The sequence below is a fragment of the Sinocyclocheilus anshuiensis genome, unplaced genomic scaffold (genome assembly GCF_001515605.1).
Source record: "Sinocyclocheilus anshuiensis isolate Anshui unplaced genomic scaffold, SAMN03320099.WGS_v1.1 scaffold130, whole genome shotgun sequence".
NCBI lineage: Eukaryota > Metazoa > Chordata > Actinopteri > Cypriniformes > Cyprinidae > Sinocyclocheilus > Sinocyclocheilus anshuiensis.
In genome coordinates this window covers 1,757,044-1,772,927 of record NW_015544207.1, presented here as the reverse complement: position 1 = coordinate 1,772,927, position 15,884 = coordinate 1,757,044, and the positions used below count along the sequence as shown (strand labels likewise).

At 35.2% G+C, this 15,884-nt stretch overlaps 1 protein-coding gene across 2 annotated transcripts in view; it reads left to right on the top strand.

Annotated features, from left to right (window-relative positions):
- LOC107697011 (sodium- and chloride-dependent creatine transporter 1) overlaps positions 1 to 10,549 on the top strand; it is a 20,736-nt gene extending 10,187 nt beyond the window's left edge. The window contains exons 6-15 of one of the 2 annotated variants that reach the window (XR_001635151.1): positions 592 to 726; positions 1,148 to 1,251; positions 2,400 to 2,524; positions 2,716 to 2,828; positions 7,676 to 7,816; positions 7,909 to 8,011; positions 9,562 to 9,662; positions 9,746 to 9,916; positions 10,244 to 10,429; positions 10,462 to 10,549. Coding sequence is in view for 1 of the 2 variants with exons in the window: in XM_016497627.1 (XP_016353113.1) it covers positions 592 to 726; positions 1,148 to 1,251; positions 2,400 to 2,524; positions 2,716 to 2,828; positions 7,676 to 7,816; positions 7,909 to 8,011; positions 9,562 to 9,662; positions 9,746 to 9,916; positions 10,244 to 10,375 (1,125 nt within the window). In the remaining variant the exon portion in view is untranslated. Of the gene's footprint in view, positions 1 to 591; positions 727 to 1,147; positions 1,252 to 2,399; positions 2,525 to 2,715; positions 2,829 to 7,675; positions 7,817 to 7,908; positions 8,012 to 9,561; positions 9,663 to 9,745; positions 9,917 to 10,243 lie in introns of both variants that reach the window. The other variant, XM_016497627.1, reaches the window with a different exon arrangement.
- The last annotated feature ends 5,335 nt before the right edge of the window (positions 10,550 to 15,884 follow it).

Below are 15,884 nucleotides of genomic sequence, written 5' to 3'. Positions count from 1 at the left end.
ATATATAATTTAATAATATACAAATAAATATTGTAATAATACTATTGCAGCGTTTCCTTTGTTGATTGTTTTGTAAGTTGTAATGGTCGTAACTGTAATGGGCTGTTGTTATCGGAAGTTTTAATAATTCATGTATTTATTTGATAAGTAGCTGTGTAATAAGTGGGATAATGTACAGTCAGATGCTCATGATCTGCTTCACGTCAGGGTCCTGATCACCCTGCTAGGGTTTATTTTGCGGTAATGATGGCTGGCTCTACATTATCCCTTACATACACACTTACTGTGCACACATCAGCCGAACCATTATGAATGTTTGTTGGGAACATGAGAAAATAGATCAAGAGCCAGAGCACTGGCCATGTAAGCTGATTATTAGCTCTCCCAGCGGATGTGTGTGTGTGTGTGTGTGTGTGTGTGTGTGCTGGGTTTAGTTCTAGTGCTTGACTGTCAAGAGAAAAGATTTCGAACCATGATAATAATTATAAATCTGTGATGATTCAGACCGTAATACTCATTTCAGGAGCTACAGCGGTTTAGGTGGAAAAATACGAGCAGTACAGTATTGTGTCTGTATGTGTGTGTGTGCAGGTTGTATATTTCACAGCTGTGTTCCCATATCTCGTCCTGGTGGTCTTGTTTTTTCATGGCGTCTCACTGCCAGGAGCTCTTAATGGCATTATTTACTATCTGAAACCAAACTGGAGCAAACTCTCAGAGGCACAGGTGAGAGCATGGCTGCATGTGTTCAGATATATGTGGGTACGTGATTCTATGTCGAAACCATGTCTCAGCAATTAAAGATTTCATAAATAAAAATACAATGTAAAGTATTATCAAAACAGTAATAGAGATGGGTTTTTTTAAAGAATTGTTTTGGCCCAAATAAATTGTGAATCAAATCTGGCGAAAACAAAAATTCTTTAATTATTTTATAATTTATTTATTTAATAATTTATCTCAAAACATGCTACAAACTTTATATTTCTGGCTGGTCAGGTAAAATATGCAAGTGCTTTCAAGAGTAAATGGCACTAAGATCCAACAGTAAGCAAAGATTCACTCGTGTACTGTATTTTTAAAGCAAAACCTAGAGCCAAGTGACATGGTTTTATAATTCTTGTTGTCATGACGATTATGATGGCAGGTATGGATTGATGCTGCCACACAGATCTTCTTTTCTTATGCTATCGGTCTGGGGGCCCTGACAGCTCTTGGAAGCTACAACCGATTCAACAACAACTGTTACCAGTGAGCAAAATATCACACACACACACACACACACAGGGATAATTTCATAATGTTACATTTCAAATTTGTGATCATTATACTGTATAAGAGTAGATCGGTGTGAATTGCAATTGATTTGCATAATGTATAGATGGACATGAAGACTGTAAATGAATCTGAGGCATATGTTTATGTTAACATTTTTAGCAATGTAAAGTTTTTACTTAAAGTACTTTATTTAAAATTTTCTAATATTTAATGTAACATATATTACATTCTATAATATGAAAAAAGTAACAATTCGACAGTAAAGCAATAATTATTATTATTATTTATTTAATTAATTATTATCTTTTGTATATATAGTAGGTACAGGTCAGATGTTTGGAATAATTAAGATTTATTTGATCAAAAATACAGCAAAAACAGTTATAGTGCAGTGCAGTGTACCACAGTAAACAGTAGTTGTGAAATATTATAACATACAATATGTTAAAATAGCTGTTTTCTATTTGAATATATTTTAAAATGTAATTTGTTGTTATCAAAGCTGAATTTTCAGCATTATTACTCCAGTCTTCAGTGTCACATGATCCTTTAGAAATCAGTATAATATGTTGATTTGCTGCTTAAGAGACATTTACTGTATTATTATTATCAGTGTTGAAAACAGTAATAAAGTAATACTTTTATTCAGCAGGAATACATTAAACTGATCAAAAGTGATGTAAAGTCATTTATGTTACAAAACTTCTATTGCAAGTAAATGCTTTTCATTGAACTTTCTGTTCATCAAAGAAAAACTCTTTTATAAAATAATGTAGTATATAACAGTATTTTTCACTATAAATTATATGAATTTTTCACTGCAAATGATATGATCAGTCTTACAATATTTCAGACTTTTGGACTTTTGTTGTTTTGTCTGTAAATAAACCCAGTAACGAAACAAAGGCCTCCCGGCCAAAATGTTTTTTCAGTGTTTTTTCTGTATGGCTTCATAATTCCGCAGCCTCCCAGTGGGCCAGTAGTGCGTGAGTGTTTGCATGCATGTGATCAGATCAGAGATCAGAGGTTACATGAGTTCAACATCCACCCAGTTTAACCCTGTGCACGGCGTGTTCTCCTACATGCTAATCCCACGATGATTTCTCTCTCTCCCACTGTAGGGATGCATTCATTCTGGCTCTCATAAACAGCGGCACCAGCTTCTTTGCAGGATTTGTGGTTTTCTCCGTTTTGGGATTCATGGCGGCCGAACAAGGCGTTGACATCAGTAATGTGGCAGAAAGTGGTGAGATACGCATCTGTCCTCATCACACTCTCCGTTCCTTCATTCTCCTTGACTGCATGAACAAAAAGTACCATACTACTACAGTAGATTTTTGGACATGGTACTATAATAGTGCCATTCTATTCCTAAACACCTTGGAATACCATACCATGCCATGGTACATAAACATGTGGATCTTGTTTTTTTCTCAGGTCCTGGTTTAGCATTTATTGCCTATCCAAAAGCAGTGTCGCTCATGCCTTTAGCGCCGCTGTGGGCGGTGCTGTTCTTTCTCATGCTTCTGGTGTTGGGATTGGACAGTCAGGTGAGGCTCCACCCACTCATTTATGACAAAGATTTGAAAGGTCCTGCTGCTATTTTCAGTAAGTGAGTGATCAAACTGATTAAATTATTACAATCCATTTTTTACTAAATGTTTTGATAGAAAGTTATCTGAAAAACTCCGATAAGATATATTAAATGAAGAGTTCATTGTTTAAACTGTATCTCAAACTACTTCACACAGGGTGCATTCTTGGGCTCAAAAACAGCAAGGTGGAGCACATAGAAATCAAACAAAAGATTTCATTTTTTAAATGTATTTATTTTGAACTTCAGCAAAGCAGTAGAAAAGAAGTACACTTTAGCATACATTTAAATAGAGTACTTATGTAAATAATATACTTAAAAAGAATATTAAAAATAATATAAGGAGTGTTTTCAGACACCTGTTTGCATGTTAACTGCAATTAAATGAAAATATATTATAGAGTAAATTTATATTAAATGCAATTAGATTGCTTTTTTGACCCACTTAAGTAGGACTTGAGTACATCTTTATATCTAATTTCATAATTAATTCTATTGTCTTTGAAATATGGTTTTGCTGAATGTACTGACAATTATTTATAATAAACTAAAATATACTTATAAATAAAATAAGTGACCCTGGACCACAAAACCAGTCATTAGGGTCAATTTTTTTAAATTGAGATTTATACATCATCTGAAAGCTTTGTTAGGATTGGACAATATCTGGCCGAGATACAACTATTTGAAAATCTGGAATCTGAGGGTGCAAAAAAAAATCTAAATACTGAGGAAATCGCCTTTAAAGTTGTCCAAATGAAATCCTTAGCAATGCATATTACTAATCAAAAATTACATTTTTATATATTTACAGTAGGAAATTTACAAAATATCTTCATGGAACATGATCTTTACTTAATATCCTAATGATTTTTGGCATAAAAGACAATGTTTTTTTGGCTATTGCTACAAATATACCCAAGCTACTTAAGACTGGTTTTGTGGTCCAGGGTCACATATATATATAAATATAAAATATACTATCAAATTTACTGTCTAAATTACTATTTAAATGTGTAAGTCTTTGTATTTTGAATGTTTTATTTAAATTAGTAATTATGCATTTATAATGATTAAGTTGCAATTTAGTACATTTAAAATATATTAAATTAATACTTAATGTAATATTAAGTAACACAGTTAAAATTATAATCAAGTACTTTACATGTGCTTTAGTATGTACTACTTAGTACTTTTTTTAAAAGTGTACTTAAGTGTGTTAAAGGGTCATGAAACCCCAGACAGATTTTAGCAGGGGTGTTTGTGTTGCACATCATAGAAGACAATGTTAGCATCCGTTAATTTTAATTGTTGGAGAAAACAGGTTCGAGTTTTTTTGCACTATTTTTGTCTTCCGGGTTTAAAATCTACATCGTGTTGATGTCACCGTTTGTGACGTGGCAAAGGACTATATGCCGCGTCCAGACAAGTCGGAAGAGGAAACATCCGAGTTGAAATGTCCCACTTCCAACTTCAGTGAGTTACAGTCAATCACACGTCATGTTAACATATTTCTGTCAATTATAGCAAAAACAGAAGAAACAAAAATAACAAAATGCTGCCTTTCGTTTTGAAAACAGCTGATGAAAAGCTACAATTAAAGTATCATTTTATAAACTTTAATGTTTAAATGTTTTTAAGTTTGACATAAGGTAGCTCTATATTATGCTTGTTGGATGCAGTGACGTCAAATGATGCGTCCTACTGAGTTCACAGGTCAGGTATCCAACTTCAAGCAGTGTTCCAGATGTTATTTCCAAGTATGAGGTGGGAAAAAGTTTTCTGGAACACAACAATATTACTTTGATGACGCGTCGGTGTCTCATACTTATTCATGAGACTGCGTGTTCTTATCCAATGAAAAGATGCTTCGCTTAAAGTGCCCCTATTATGGATTTTTGAAAGTTACCTTTCATGCAGTGTGTAACAGCAGCTCTAAGTGAATGAAAACATCCTGCAACGTTTTAAATCTGAAAGTGCACCGTATATAAAGTTATTGTCTCTCAAAAGAAAGAGTCGACTCTGAATCATTGAAACGAGTCGTTTTTAAAACGAATCCCATGTTGACCTCAAAATGAAACATTAGCATATTGCCGCCCACTTGTTGGTCTTTTTTCGTTGGTCTGAATGAAAATGCTAATTCATTCTTTGCCACTAGATGCGCTTTTGGAGCGGTAAAAATAGCTGTTTCCCTGGTAACGGCTGTACACAAAGCAGCACTGCGCTCACAAATGCTGCTTTATCAGGCATTACAGGCAAGATGAAATGAAAAAAAATGAGACCAATCACCGCAGATTAGCGTCACGCAAAAGAGGGGTTTGGAAAAATGAATCGCTGAGCGAATCGTTTGGGAGTCGTTGAGCAAGTAAGATAAAAATAAATGCATATTATAAGATAATGAAAGTGTTTTTTGAGCTTGCATGCATGTCAACCTGTTGTTGGACACTCCCAAAACCAATATATGAACCTTTCATAATCCATAATAGTGGCACTTTAATTACTCACAACAGCATGTGTGACACACTTCAGACTGTGAGATTGCATACATTAACTGAGAACGAAAACATCAAAGTAGGCACACCACAGCTCAAGAGATAGAGAAGTATTTAATTATGTTCTCACCACAGGTGACGTTTCGAGCTTAAACGCTCTTAATCAGACAATGAACGTACATGACAACGCCCTTATATACACACAACACTAAATCACATGATTGCCCACATGACCACACAAAAAAAAAGTCAGGGCAATCAACAAATCATATAAGAAAAGGGCAAAAAGCAAATCACATAAAAGTGAGAGCAGCAATAAATTACAAGCACAAATACATTTCACTAAATACCTAACTGCAAAATGTTCAAAATTACACCAAAGAAAATACCAAAATGCAAAAAATACATCCAAAACAAAAAATGAAAGCATAATATAACATATGGTAAATCTTACCATCTAAATCACTATAATAATTAAAGAAAAGGGCAAATATCAAAATCTTCATTGAGACCATTAGGAGATAAAGTATTCAAAGTCATTTGGGCGGCGTTATGCAAATCTTCCCACATCGTGACGTAGACATGTGGGGGCGTGTTAGAATGAGCCGTTTTAGGTAGGCGTGGCTGACTCTTAACTTTTATAAAGAATATATCTTCGGATTTGAGACTTTAGTCTTTGCAACTTTACAGATCTTCTTTATGCACCAAGAGCTTGTAACACTCCAAAGAGAAAGGAAAAATTTTAATCGCATCATATGACCCCTTTAAGTTGTCTACTTGTTTTCCCCACATAGCCCAGTCCACAAGGACAACGCAACATATAAATAACGTTGGTTGTTTTACAAGAAATCGTTCCTTGGATCTTAAAAGTTTTACCAGAAGAGGGATGATTAAAAGTTTGCGTTTTATACATAAACTTACATTGTTAACAGCTACCACACTTGAAATTACCAAAAGGTATATGACTCAAGAAATGTGTTGGTTGTGGAACCGACAGATCTGCCCTAACCAGCATGTTGCGCAAATTGGGAGGTCTCTTATAGACCACCCTAGGTGATTTATCCAAAATTGATTGCAACTTGGGATCGCTCTCAACAATGTGCCAATATTTCTGAATAATACCATCGATGTTTTTAGCCAAAGGGGAATATCGAATAAAACAATTAACACGCTGCTCTTTACATTTAGATCTCTTAACCAGACAATCTTGTTGGGAAACATTGCTGAAACGTGCGGCGGCAGTTTGGATCCACTCCTCTTTGTACGCTCTCTGCCTGAACCTGTCTGCCAAGATCTCAGCTTGCTGTTGATAGTCCTCATCTCTGCTACAGATACATTAACTGAGAGAAATGTTCCTTGATCAAAGGACATAAGCTATGTTTCCATCCAAAGATTCAAATTTAACTTCTGCACAAAAATGGAAAATCGCATAAAACATTTGCGAACAAAGCACGTTTCCATCCAACGAGTCAAAGAGAACAAAAGCGTGATATCACTTCCTGATAAACTGGTACTAAATATCACTAAGAAAAATAGGAGAAGCCACTTAATATAGTAATTTTCATACATGATGTCTTTTTTGGATGCGTTTGATGGAATTTATTCAGTCAATTTGTTTCCATCGTAGTTTATGCACATTTTTTCTTATCGGATAAAAAGTTTATCCTACTCAATTGTGCACATTATTTTTTATGCGTATTTTTAGAATTTATGCACATCTTGGCCTTTCCATCCAGCGTTGTTTTTTTTTAATACGCTATTCCAAAATGCGCATAAAAATAGGTGGATGGAAACATAGTCATGAAAGTGAACTCTGTTAAATGATACTTAAGTAGCCTTTTATTTCATTAATCTTATATTATCTGCAAGTCGTTTTTTTAATGTACCTTTAAGATTTGAAGTACACTACAAGTGCACATTAAGTACAATTAAGCACACTTCTTTTTCTCAAGTGTAACCTTACATGCAGTGATGAAATGCAGAAATTTCACATGTTCAATTCAAGTAGGAAGATATATTAGCCAGCAACTGTACAGCAGCCCACCAACCTCCAGCTATGTAATCTCTGTCAGTGTGACGCATGCGTACGTAAAGCAACCATTAAAAAATAGCACAGGAATGCATGAACACATCCTGTGTGACGGCGCCTTAATGTTCACACAATGCCTTTGATTAGCCGTAGCGCTCTTAGATTAGCAACAATGTTTGACAGGGTCAGACACATTCAGATGTCCTTGCTGTCCACATATTTCTCGGTTAGATCATCAGCTTCCTTTTAAACTAGATTCATTTTTCTCTCTGTCTCTCTCAGTTTGTTGGTGTTGAAGGCTTTATTACTGGAATAATGGACATGCTGCCCCCAAAGTCATTCCTCGGCTCTCAGCGTCGTGAAGTTATTGTGGCAATATGCTGCTTTACCTGTTTTACTATTGATCTTTCCATGGTAACACAGGTACGTCTGAGGCTGACGGTGAGGTATATCATACAATAGAGTTCATATCAGTTTCCTGATTGTGTTTTTGGTTACGTTCTCTCTCTGTACAGGGAGGGATGTATGTGTTTCAGCTGTTTGATTATTACTCCGCGAGTGGGATTACTCTGCTCTGGCAAGCCTTCTGGGAGTGTGTGGTGGTTGCCTGGGTGTATGGTAAAAATCTGTAGCCATGCAAACACCGGGACTGTGATTTTGCCAAGTTGAACCTGTTCCTGAATTAACATATTTTCTTGGTCCTGCAACAACATTCCTAACAAACATAATCCTAACAAAAATTCAACCCTGCTTAAAAAAACAGTTGGAATTTCCATGATAGTCCGGACTGGTTTATGATGGTTTAGCTTTTGGAAAAGTGAAGCTGATGATGCTGGTTAACAGAAGAAGTCTTGCTTGGTTAAACTAGCCAGGAAACCCCAAACCCGACCCTAAAATTAACAGTGTTTCCAAAATGGGGGTTTATAAGGGAACTTCAAATGTAACATTTGATTGAAACAAATGGGGCTGCACAATCATTTGAAGTAGAACTGAAATAGTGCTATATCTTATCAAATCATGATTATCAAATCACAGTCTGCGATTTTATGAATGAAGTATATAGTCAGTTGTGTTCAGTGTTTCAGAGTGAAATGCGGCACTGTGTTCATTTACACATGTCCAGTTTATAACAGTGTTTTCAGAGCAGCTTTAGGAATGCAATGTGTGCAAGATTAACTTTTTTAGGCAGAAATTTACTGCATTTGTCCTATAAAAAGGGTTTGAATGTTTGAAAGTGAATAATTTAAGACATAAATATTTGTATATAGTTGTTTCTTGTAAAGACTGAATGAACCCAAGTGTGAACACCCTTAAAAGTAACTATATCCATTAGCTGTCGAGTCTTTGTTCTTTGTGTCTGGATGTTTCAGCACTAGCAATATGAGACATTTTCATATGAAATTAATTGTCATATCACAGTTCAAATTGCAGTTACAATATATGACAAAATAATCACAATACAATTTCTTTTGGACAAATTGTGCAGAGCTCTCTCTCTCTCTCTATATATGTAAAATTTTAAAATGAAAACAATCAACCAAAATAAAACTTTTACTAAAAAACATACATAAAAAATATATATATATATATATGTTTTCACTGTTCTTATAATTTTAGATAAAGTTTTAGTCATTTTATTGTGTGTTTTTGTCATTTTATTAGTTATTGTTTTTTATATGTCTACATAATTTTTATTACATTTATTTCTGTTTTAGTTATTTTAGTACATCAAATGAAACTAAATGAAAATGAACCAAAAAAACTAAATGAAAATGAGAAATGCTTTGGCAACTACATTAAAAAACTTTTTTTTAATATCTTCTTTTATTTCAATTAACATTTATTTTAATTCAAGTAACATTTTTTATGGTTTTATTTTAAGTTGACTATAATAACCTTGCTGGGAATATGCAAATATATGTTAAATTACTGAAATATTAACTTAAAAATCTCACGCATACTTAAAGTAAATATTTGCTTTGAAGGGGTTCAGCTACTAAAAAGTTTGGGAAGCCCTGTTTTATAGGAACGTTCTCCCATTCCAACAAGTGTATTGATTCAGGAACATGTCATACCTGGGAAAATCATGCTGAGCATGCAGATACACATAGAGTCTTTGTGTTAAGCCATAAAAACAGCTCACTCTCGGTCTCTGACTGTCTCTGAAGGTGCTGATCGCTTCATGGACAATGTGGCCTGTATGATCGGCTATCGTCCTCTGCCGTATATGAAGTGGTGCTGGTCTTACGTCACTCCGGTAGTGTGTATGGTGGGTTTTTCATGCAATAATGGATCAACATGGGGTTTCATATTCTTGAGAGGGTATTAAAGGGGTGTTTGTGTGTTTGGCAGGCTGTTTTCTTGTTTCATGTGGTCAACTACAAGCGATTAGTGTATAATGCGGTGTATGTGTACCCGTGGTGGGGTGAGGTGCTGGGCTGGTTTCTCGCTCTCTCATCCATGCTTTGCATTCCTCTCACCGTCCTATACAAACTGCTGCACTGCAAAGGCACTCTCATGGAGGTACGACTGTCACGTGTGTGTGCTGCTACTTTGCTTATCATGCAAAAAACTACTCTGTAGCATATCAAGCTAAAAGCTACTCATGATCTGAAGTAATTTTAGTGGTACGTAAAGTAGTATACTTTTATTTAAGTTAATGTTTATTTCGTTTTAAGTAAAACTGTTTTTTTTTATATATATATCTTTTTTATTATATTTATATGTTTTATTTACTGATAACTCATTTGATGCCAAATGACTTCTAGTTACTCACCAGTAGTTGTATGAATCTGTGGTCTGTTGTTGGATGCAGTTATTTTCAGTTTGTGTGACTGTTTCTCTGTTCAGCGTTGGCAGCATCTGACGACACCTATCTGGGGTCGACATCACCTTGAGTTCCTTCCACCTGAGAATGAAGCCAGACTTCTACCAAAGGCAGAAGAGAATAAAACCACACTGTTATATGAAAGTGTCATTTAATATCCTGGCTAGCACTAGCAAATGATCCGATACAGACAACACTGCCCTGCACACATACACACACACACACACACACACACACACACACACACACAGTGGTTTTCGCTCTGTTACGAGCTAGAGAATCATTCAAGTCAAGTCCATGCTACACAGCAGAGCACCTATATGATGACTTGAGGGTGAGTAATTTGTGGGCTAATTTTCATTTTTGGGTGAACTAACCCTTTAACATACACAGTGTCATCCCACTTCAGCCACACCAGAGCCTGCGCATATCAACTGTCATGCAGTAATAATGCTGATCTTCTCAGTGTAATTATATTTCAGAAGAAGGCCTCAGGCGCACAAGATAATCATGCGTGCTTGTGTTTGACTGACCGTTATCTGCCAGTGTGCTGATGTTGTTCAGTATTATGTGTTTGTTACGTTGCACTGAGATCTTACAGCAGTGTTTTGGAGCAGAGAGTGGGCTAATAAATAATAAAACAAAATACAAATTTAGACCAAAATCATATTGTGTGCATTTATTTGGTTTGGTAAAACCATTATATGAATTATCAAATAATTTTTAAAGAATGTTCTAAGAATGTTGAGTACGAGTACAGGAGCTCAGTATCGGGCCCGATACCGATATGGTGCATCCCTAGTTTTTAGATACAAAATTTTAAATATTTAAAATATATGAAAATATGAAGAAATGTAGTCATATATTTGCAGTGTAAACATGAAAAGAGTTATATACACTACTGTTCCAGGTTTGGGGGTGTTGAGATTTTTTAATGTTTCTTAAAGAAGTCAAGATCACCAAGGCTGCGTTTATTTGATCACAACTACAGAAAAAAACAGTAATATTGAGAAACATTATTACAAATGAAAAATAACTGCTTTCTATTTGAATATATGTTATTTTTTTTCACTGTGATGCAAAGCTGAATTTTCAGCATCATTACTCCAGTCTTCAGTGTCACATGATCTTCAGAAATCAGTATAATATGCTGATTTGCTGCTCAAGAAACATGTCTGATTATCAATGTAGGAAACTGATATATTTTTTAAATAGTTCAAAAGTACAGCATTTATTTAAAATATAAATATTTTGTAACATTTTACATATCTTTATAATCACTTCCGATCATTTTAATGCATCCCTGCTAAATAAAAATATTAATAAAAAAAACAAAAACATAATACTCAATGAAAATTAGTATTTTAATCGGCTGTAATTAGGATCTTCCTAAACCATTTTTAATTATTTGTGTGTTGGATTAGTGTTCTTGATTCATTTTGTTTTAATAATTTCATATTCATTACAGTAAAGTTCTCACTTGCCAAACCAGTTCACACACATTTTTTTAAAATTACTAGACATTTTCGTAGCTATATATATATATATATATATATATATGTGTATAAGTACCTACTGACAGCAGTGATTTTGTGGTGGACTCAGGGTCATTATTGGGCACAGCTGCAGAAAGGACGGCCCGTGAAGGACAGAATGACACCTGCTGGTCACAACCTTGTAAGGCAGGTCATGTCCTGTAACAGAGCAACAGTTCACATGTGAAGGAAACAGAGTGGAGCCTATAACAAGGTCTCAGTGTGTCATCATAACATATCAGTGTGATATTGTCTCAAGGTCAGTTTCATTGAAGCTTCTTATCTGTAGTACTTCCCCTCCCCGCAGCTGCAGATTCATTCTCTCTCTCTCTTTCTGTCCATCCTTCATTCCTTTCTTAACTCTTTCTTTCCCTTTCTTATGGGTTTCAGAGTGACGGTGTCAGTGAAGCTGGCAGGATGAAATTGACCATATACAAAGACTGAGAGATACATTGCCATATTGTTATATCATTTTCTCCATAAACTCTTTATGGTGATTTGTCCTCACAACACTGTGACATCCAACAAAAACAGAAGTGTGATAAATAAACTCATAATTCAGAGAAAAATGTTTATATCTTGCAATTCTGAGAGTTTATTGCTGGGTTGCAATGCTGGAATTTCATGAGGTCTGGAATGTGATTAGTGCAGTAAAGTGGGTTTAATGAGGGTTTAACAAGTCAGTCAGTGAACAGGGTCGCCACAAAACCTTTCTGACCTTCTTTGTGAGGTCAGTATTGTTACGTTTATTAATTGTACTGTTTCGAAATGAACTTTAACAGTTTAAGAATTACACTGCTGAATGAGCAAACAATGTCAAATCATTCAAACCTGCTGTTTATTAATTTGTACTGCATATTAATTTGTACTAAAACGTCTAATATACAGTATTATCATAGTTCACTTTGTTCCTGTTGTAGCAGAATGTATCACTTAAAGTGTAATATAACAAACACATACACATACTAACCCACTATCAATGTCTCGCTAATGCAATGATCTGTAAATGTATAGGCTTAACAAATATATTTACATACACTGTATAATTTAAATGATATTTATTTATATAATTTATGAAACCACATGCTGGCGACATCTGCTGGTCAAAACAGTGTAAATGCAACGAGAACACAGCACAACCTCAGACTCCTTTTACAAACCAACTGAAAGTGTTTAATGAAAGTTTAATCTATTACATGTAAACATTATTAAATACTAATTATATCTATACTTTGTGTTGTTTTATTACTTTGTAGTGCTTGTTTTATGTGATTTCACTGAATTTGGTCCTCATAGCACTGTCTTAATTCTGGGCTCATCTGAATTTGGTCTTGTAATATCACTGTCTTAGTATATTATGTGCTCCAGATGGGCGTTTCTATAAGAGTGTGCTGTCACATGAAAACTATAAATAGTTTAATAAGGCTGCCAGGTGCTGTGACAGATGGGCTGTTTAAAGTGTTTGAAACATTTCATCTTACAGTTATATGCTTAGCTGTAATTGTTAGAGAGTTGTGCAAGTATTTCCATTTTGCGTAATAAAGGCTCATCCTGACAGCAAGCGAGTCTCCGTTAAATTTCACAGGCTTCACTGAAGAAGGACTGGCATGTGCCTCAAACAAACAGTGCACTACAGAGTGCAATAATTCTGACTGAAATATACATTTTGCTATGTTTATTATGCATTATATTGGACATTAATTGTAGGTTTGAAATGCTACATGTAACACAAGCAGTTATATTTTTATGAAAGCATTAAATGTAAATGGTCTGTTGTAATGCGGTATAAAAGTATTATTATTATTAAATCCAGATAAATTAATGTGTTTGTGTGGATGGGCAGGATGTAATAACTTTTTGTAAAAAATATAAATTTTTATCTGATTAACAAGGCATAATAAGACATAACTGACAGATTAATCATGTAAATATCCTACTGTAAATATATCAAAACGTAATTTTTATTTAGTAATATGCATTGCTAAGAACTTCATTTGGACAACTTTAAAGGCGATTTTCTCAGTATTTAGATTTTTTTGCACCCTCAGATTCCAGATTTTCAAATAGTTGTATCTCGGCCAAATATTGTCCTATCCTAACAAACCATACATCAATGGAAATCTCAATTTCAAAAGATTGATTGATTGGTTTTGTGGTTCAGGCCAGGGTCACATATATGATATACACTACCAGTCAAAAGTTTTTGAACAGTAAAATTTTTAATGCTTTTTAAAGAAGTCTCTTCTGCTCACCAAGCCTGCATTTATTTGATCCAAAATACAGCAAAATTGAAATATTTTGACTATTTAAAATAACTGTTTTCTATTTGAATATATTTAAAAATGTAATTTATTCCTGTGATGCAAAGCTGAATTTTCAGCATCATTAGTCCAGTCTTCAGTGTCACACGATCCTTCAGAAATCAATTTAATATGCCAATTTGCTGCTCAAGAAACTTTTCTTCTCATTATCAATGTTAAAAATGATTAAATATTGCTTAATATTTTTGTGGAAACCGGGATACATTTTCTTTCAAGATTTTTTTTGTTCATAGAAATTTCAAAAGAACAGCATTTATTTGAAAAAGATGTCTTTTCTTAACATTATAAATGTTTTACTGACACATTTGATCAATTGAATGTGTCTTTGCTGAATAATAAATGAATAAACTGACCCTAAACTTTTGAACGGCCGTGTATTGTGTGAATAGAGATCACTAATATTAATGTTAATAGTAAAAACATTTTACAATATTACTGCCTTTGCTGTATTTTGGATCAAATAAATGCAGGCTTGGTGAGAAGAAGCAACTTTAAAAAAACATTAAAAATATTACTGTTCAAAAACTTTTGACTGGTAGTATGTATGCATCACACTCATATCACATGTAGTTGTTTTGGATAAGAATAAAATGTCATGACAAAATCGTGTCTTTTTTAATCTAAATCTAGATTTATTCACATTGGCCCATGGAAACCTCTATGAACAAACACACTTGACTTGATTTGGCCAAAAAAGTGCGGGGGACGAATTTACGTTTTATTGAAAAGTGTTTACGTCTGTTTTTATACAGTCTATGGTTTACGTATTCTACACTCATGGCGCGCACACACATTAGGATAGGTCTGCTGTGGAATCTGCTGTGAAAACGTGGGAAAAGCCGACGAGGAAAGGGCCTTTCACACAGGACGCGGAAAGCGCTGCGCTGGCCGCTAGGTTCAGCGCAGCCCTTCAGATACAAAGCGATTTGCGCTAAACTGGCCAGAGCCAAGTAGGCGGAGTTTTCAAAACTTTTAGCGGGAGTTCTATAGGTCTAGTCATTTGTTGTTCCAACTTTTCGGTCAGCAGCAAAATATGTATCTGTCTCGTGCTAAGAAGCGAGCGATAGCACTAGCCCTGCTAGTAAGAAGAAGATGGCCAAAAAAGCGCGGGGGACGAATTTACGTTTTATTAAAAAGTGTTTACGTCTGTTTTTATACAGTCTATGGTTTACGTATTCTACACTCATGGCGCGCACACACATTAGGATAGGTTAGATGCCTGCCTCCGCTGCGAGTCCCTATCGAGCACTTTACAGATTCAACTACTCTCCTCTCCTCCTCCTGCCTGGCTCTTAGGCCCGCATCACTCACCGAAGCGCAAGACTGTTCTTGATAAATCTGCTGTGAAAACGTGGGAAAAGCCGACGAGGAAAGGGCCTTTCACACAGGACGCGGAAAGCACTGCGCTGGCCGCTGGGTTCAGCCCTTCAGATACAAAGCGATTTGCGCTAAACTGGCCAGAGCAAAGTAGGCGGAGTTTTCAAAACTTTTAGCGGGAGTTCTATAGGTCTAGTCATTTGTTGTTCCAACTTTTCGGTCAGCAGCAACATATGTATCTGTCCCGTGCTAAGAAGCGAGCGATAGCACTAGCCCTGCTAGTAAGAAGAAGAAAGAGAGCAGCAAAGAAGAAGAAGGCTGTGGGTGCATGAAACTCTCAGGTCGAAGGCTTGCGAAGGAGCTTCGTTTGGATCAGTGTTGCCAGATTGGAAATGTCCGAGTATCATACCAGAAGTTCAAAATTATCGTATTTGGAAGAAAATTATCTTACACAACACAAGTCAAACGCTCAGAATACAGCTATTTATCTA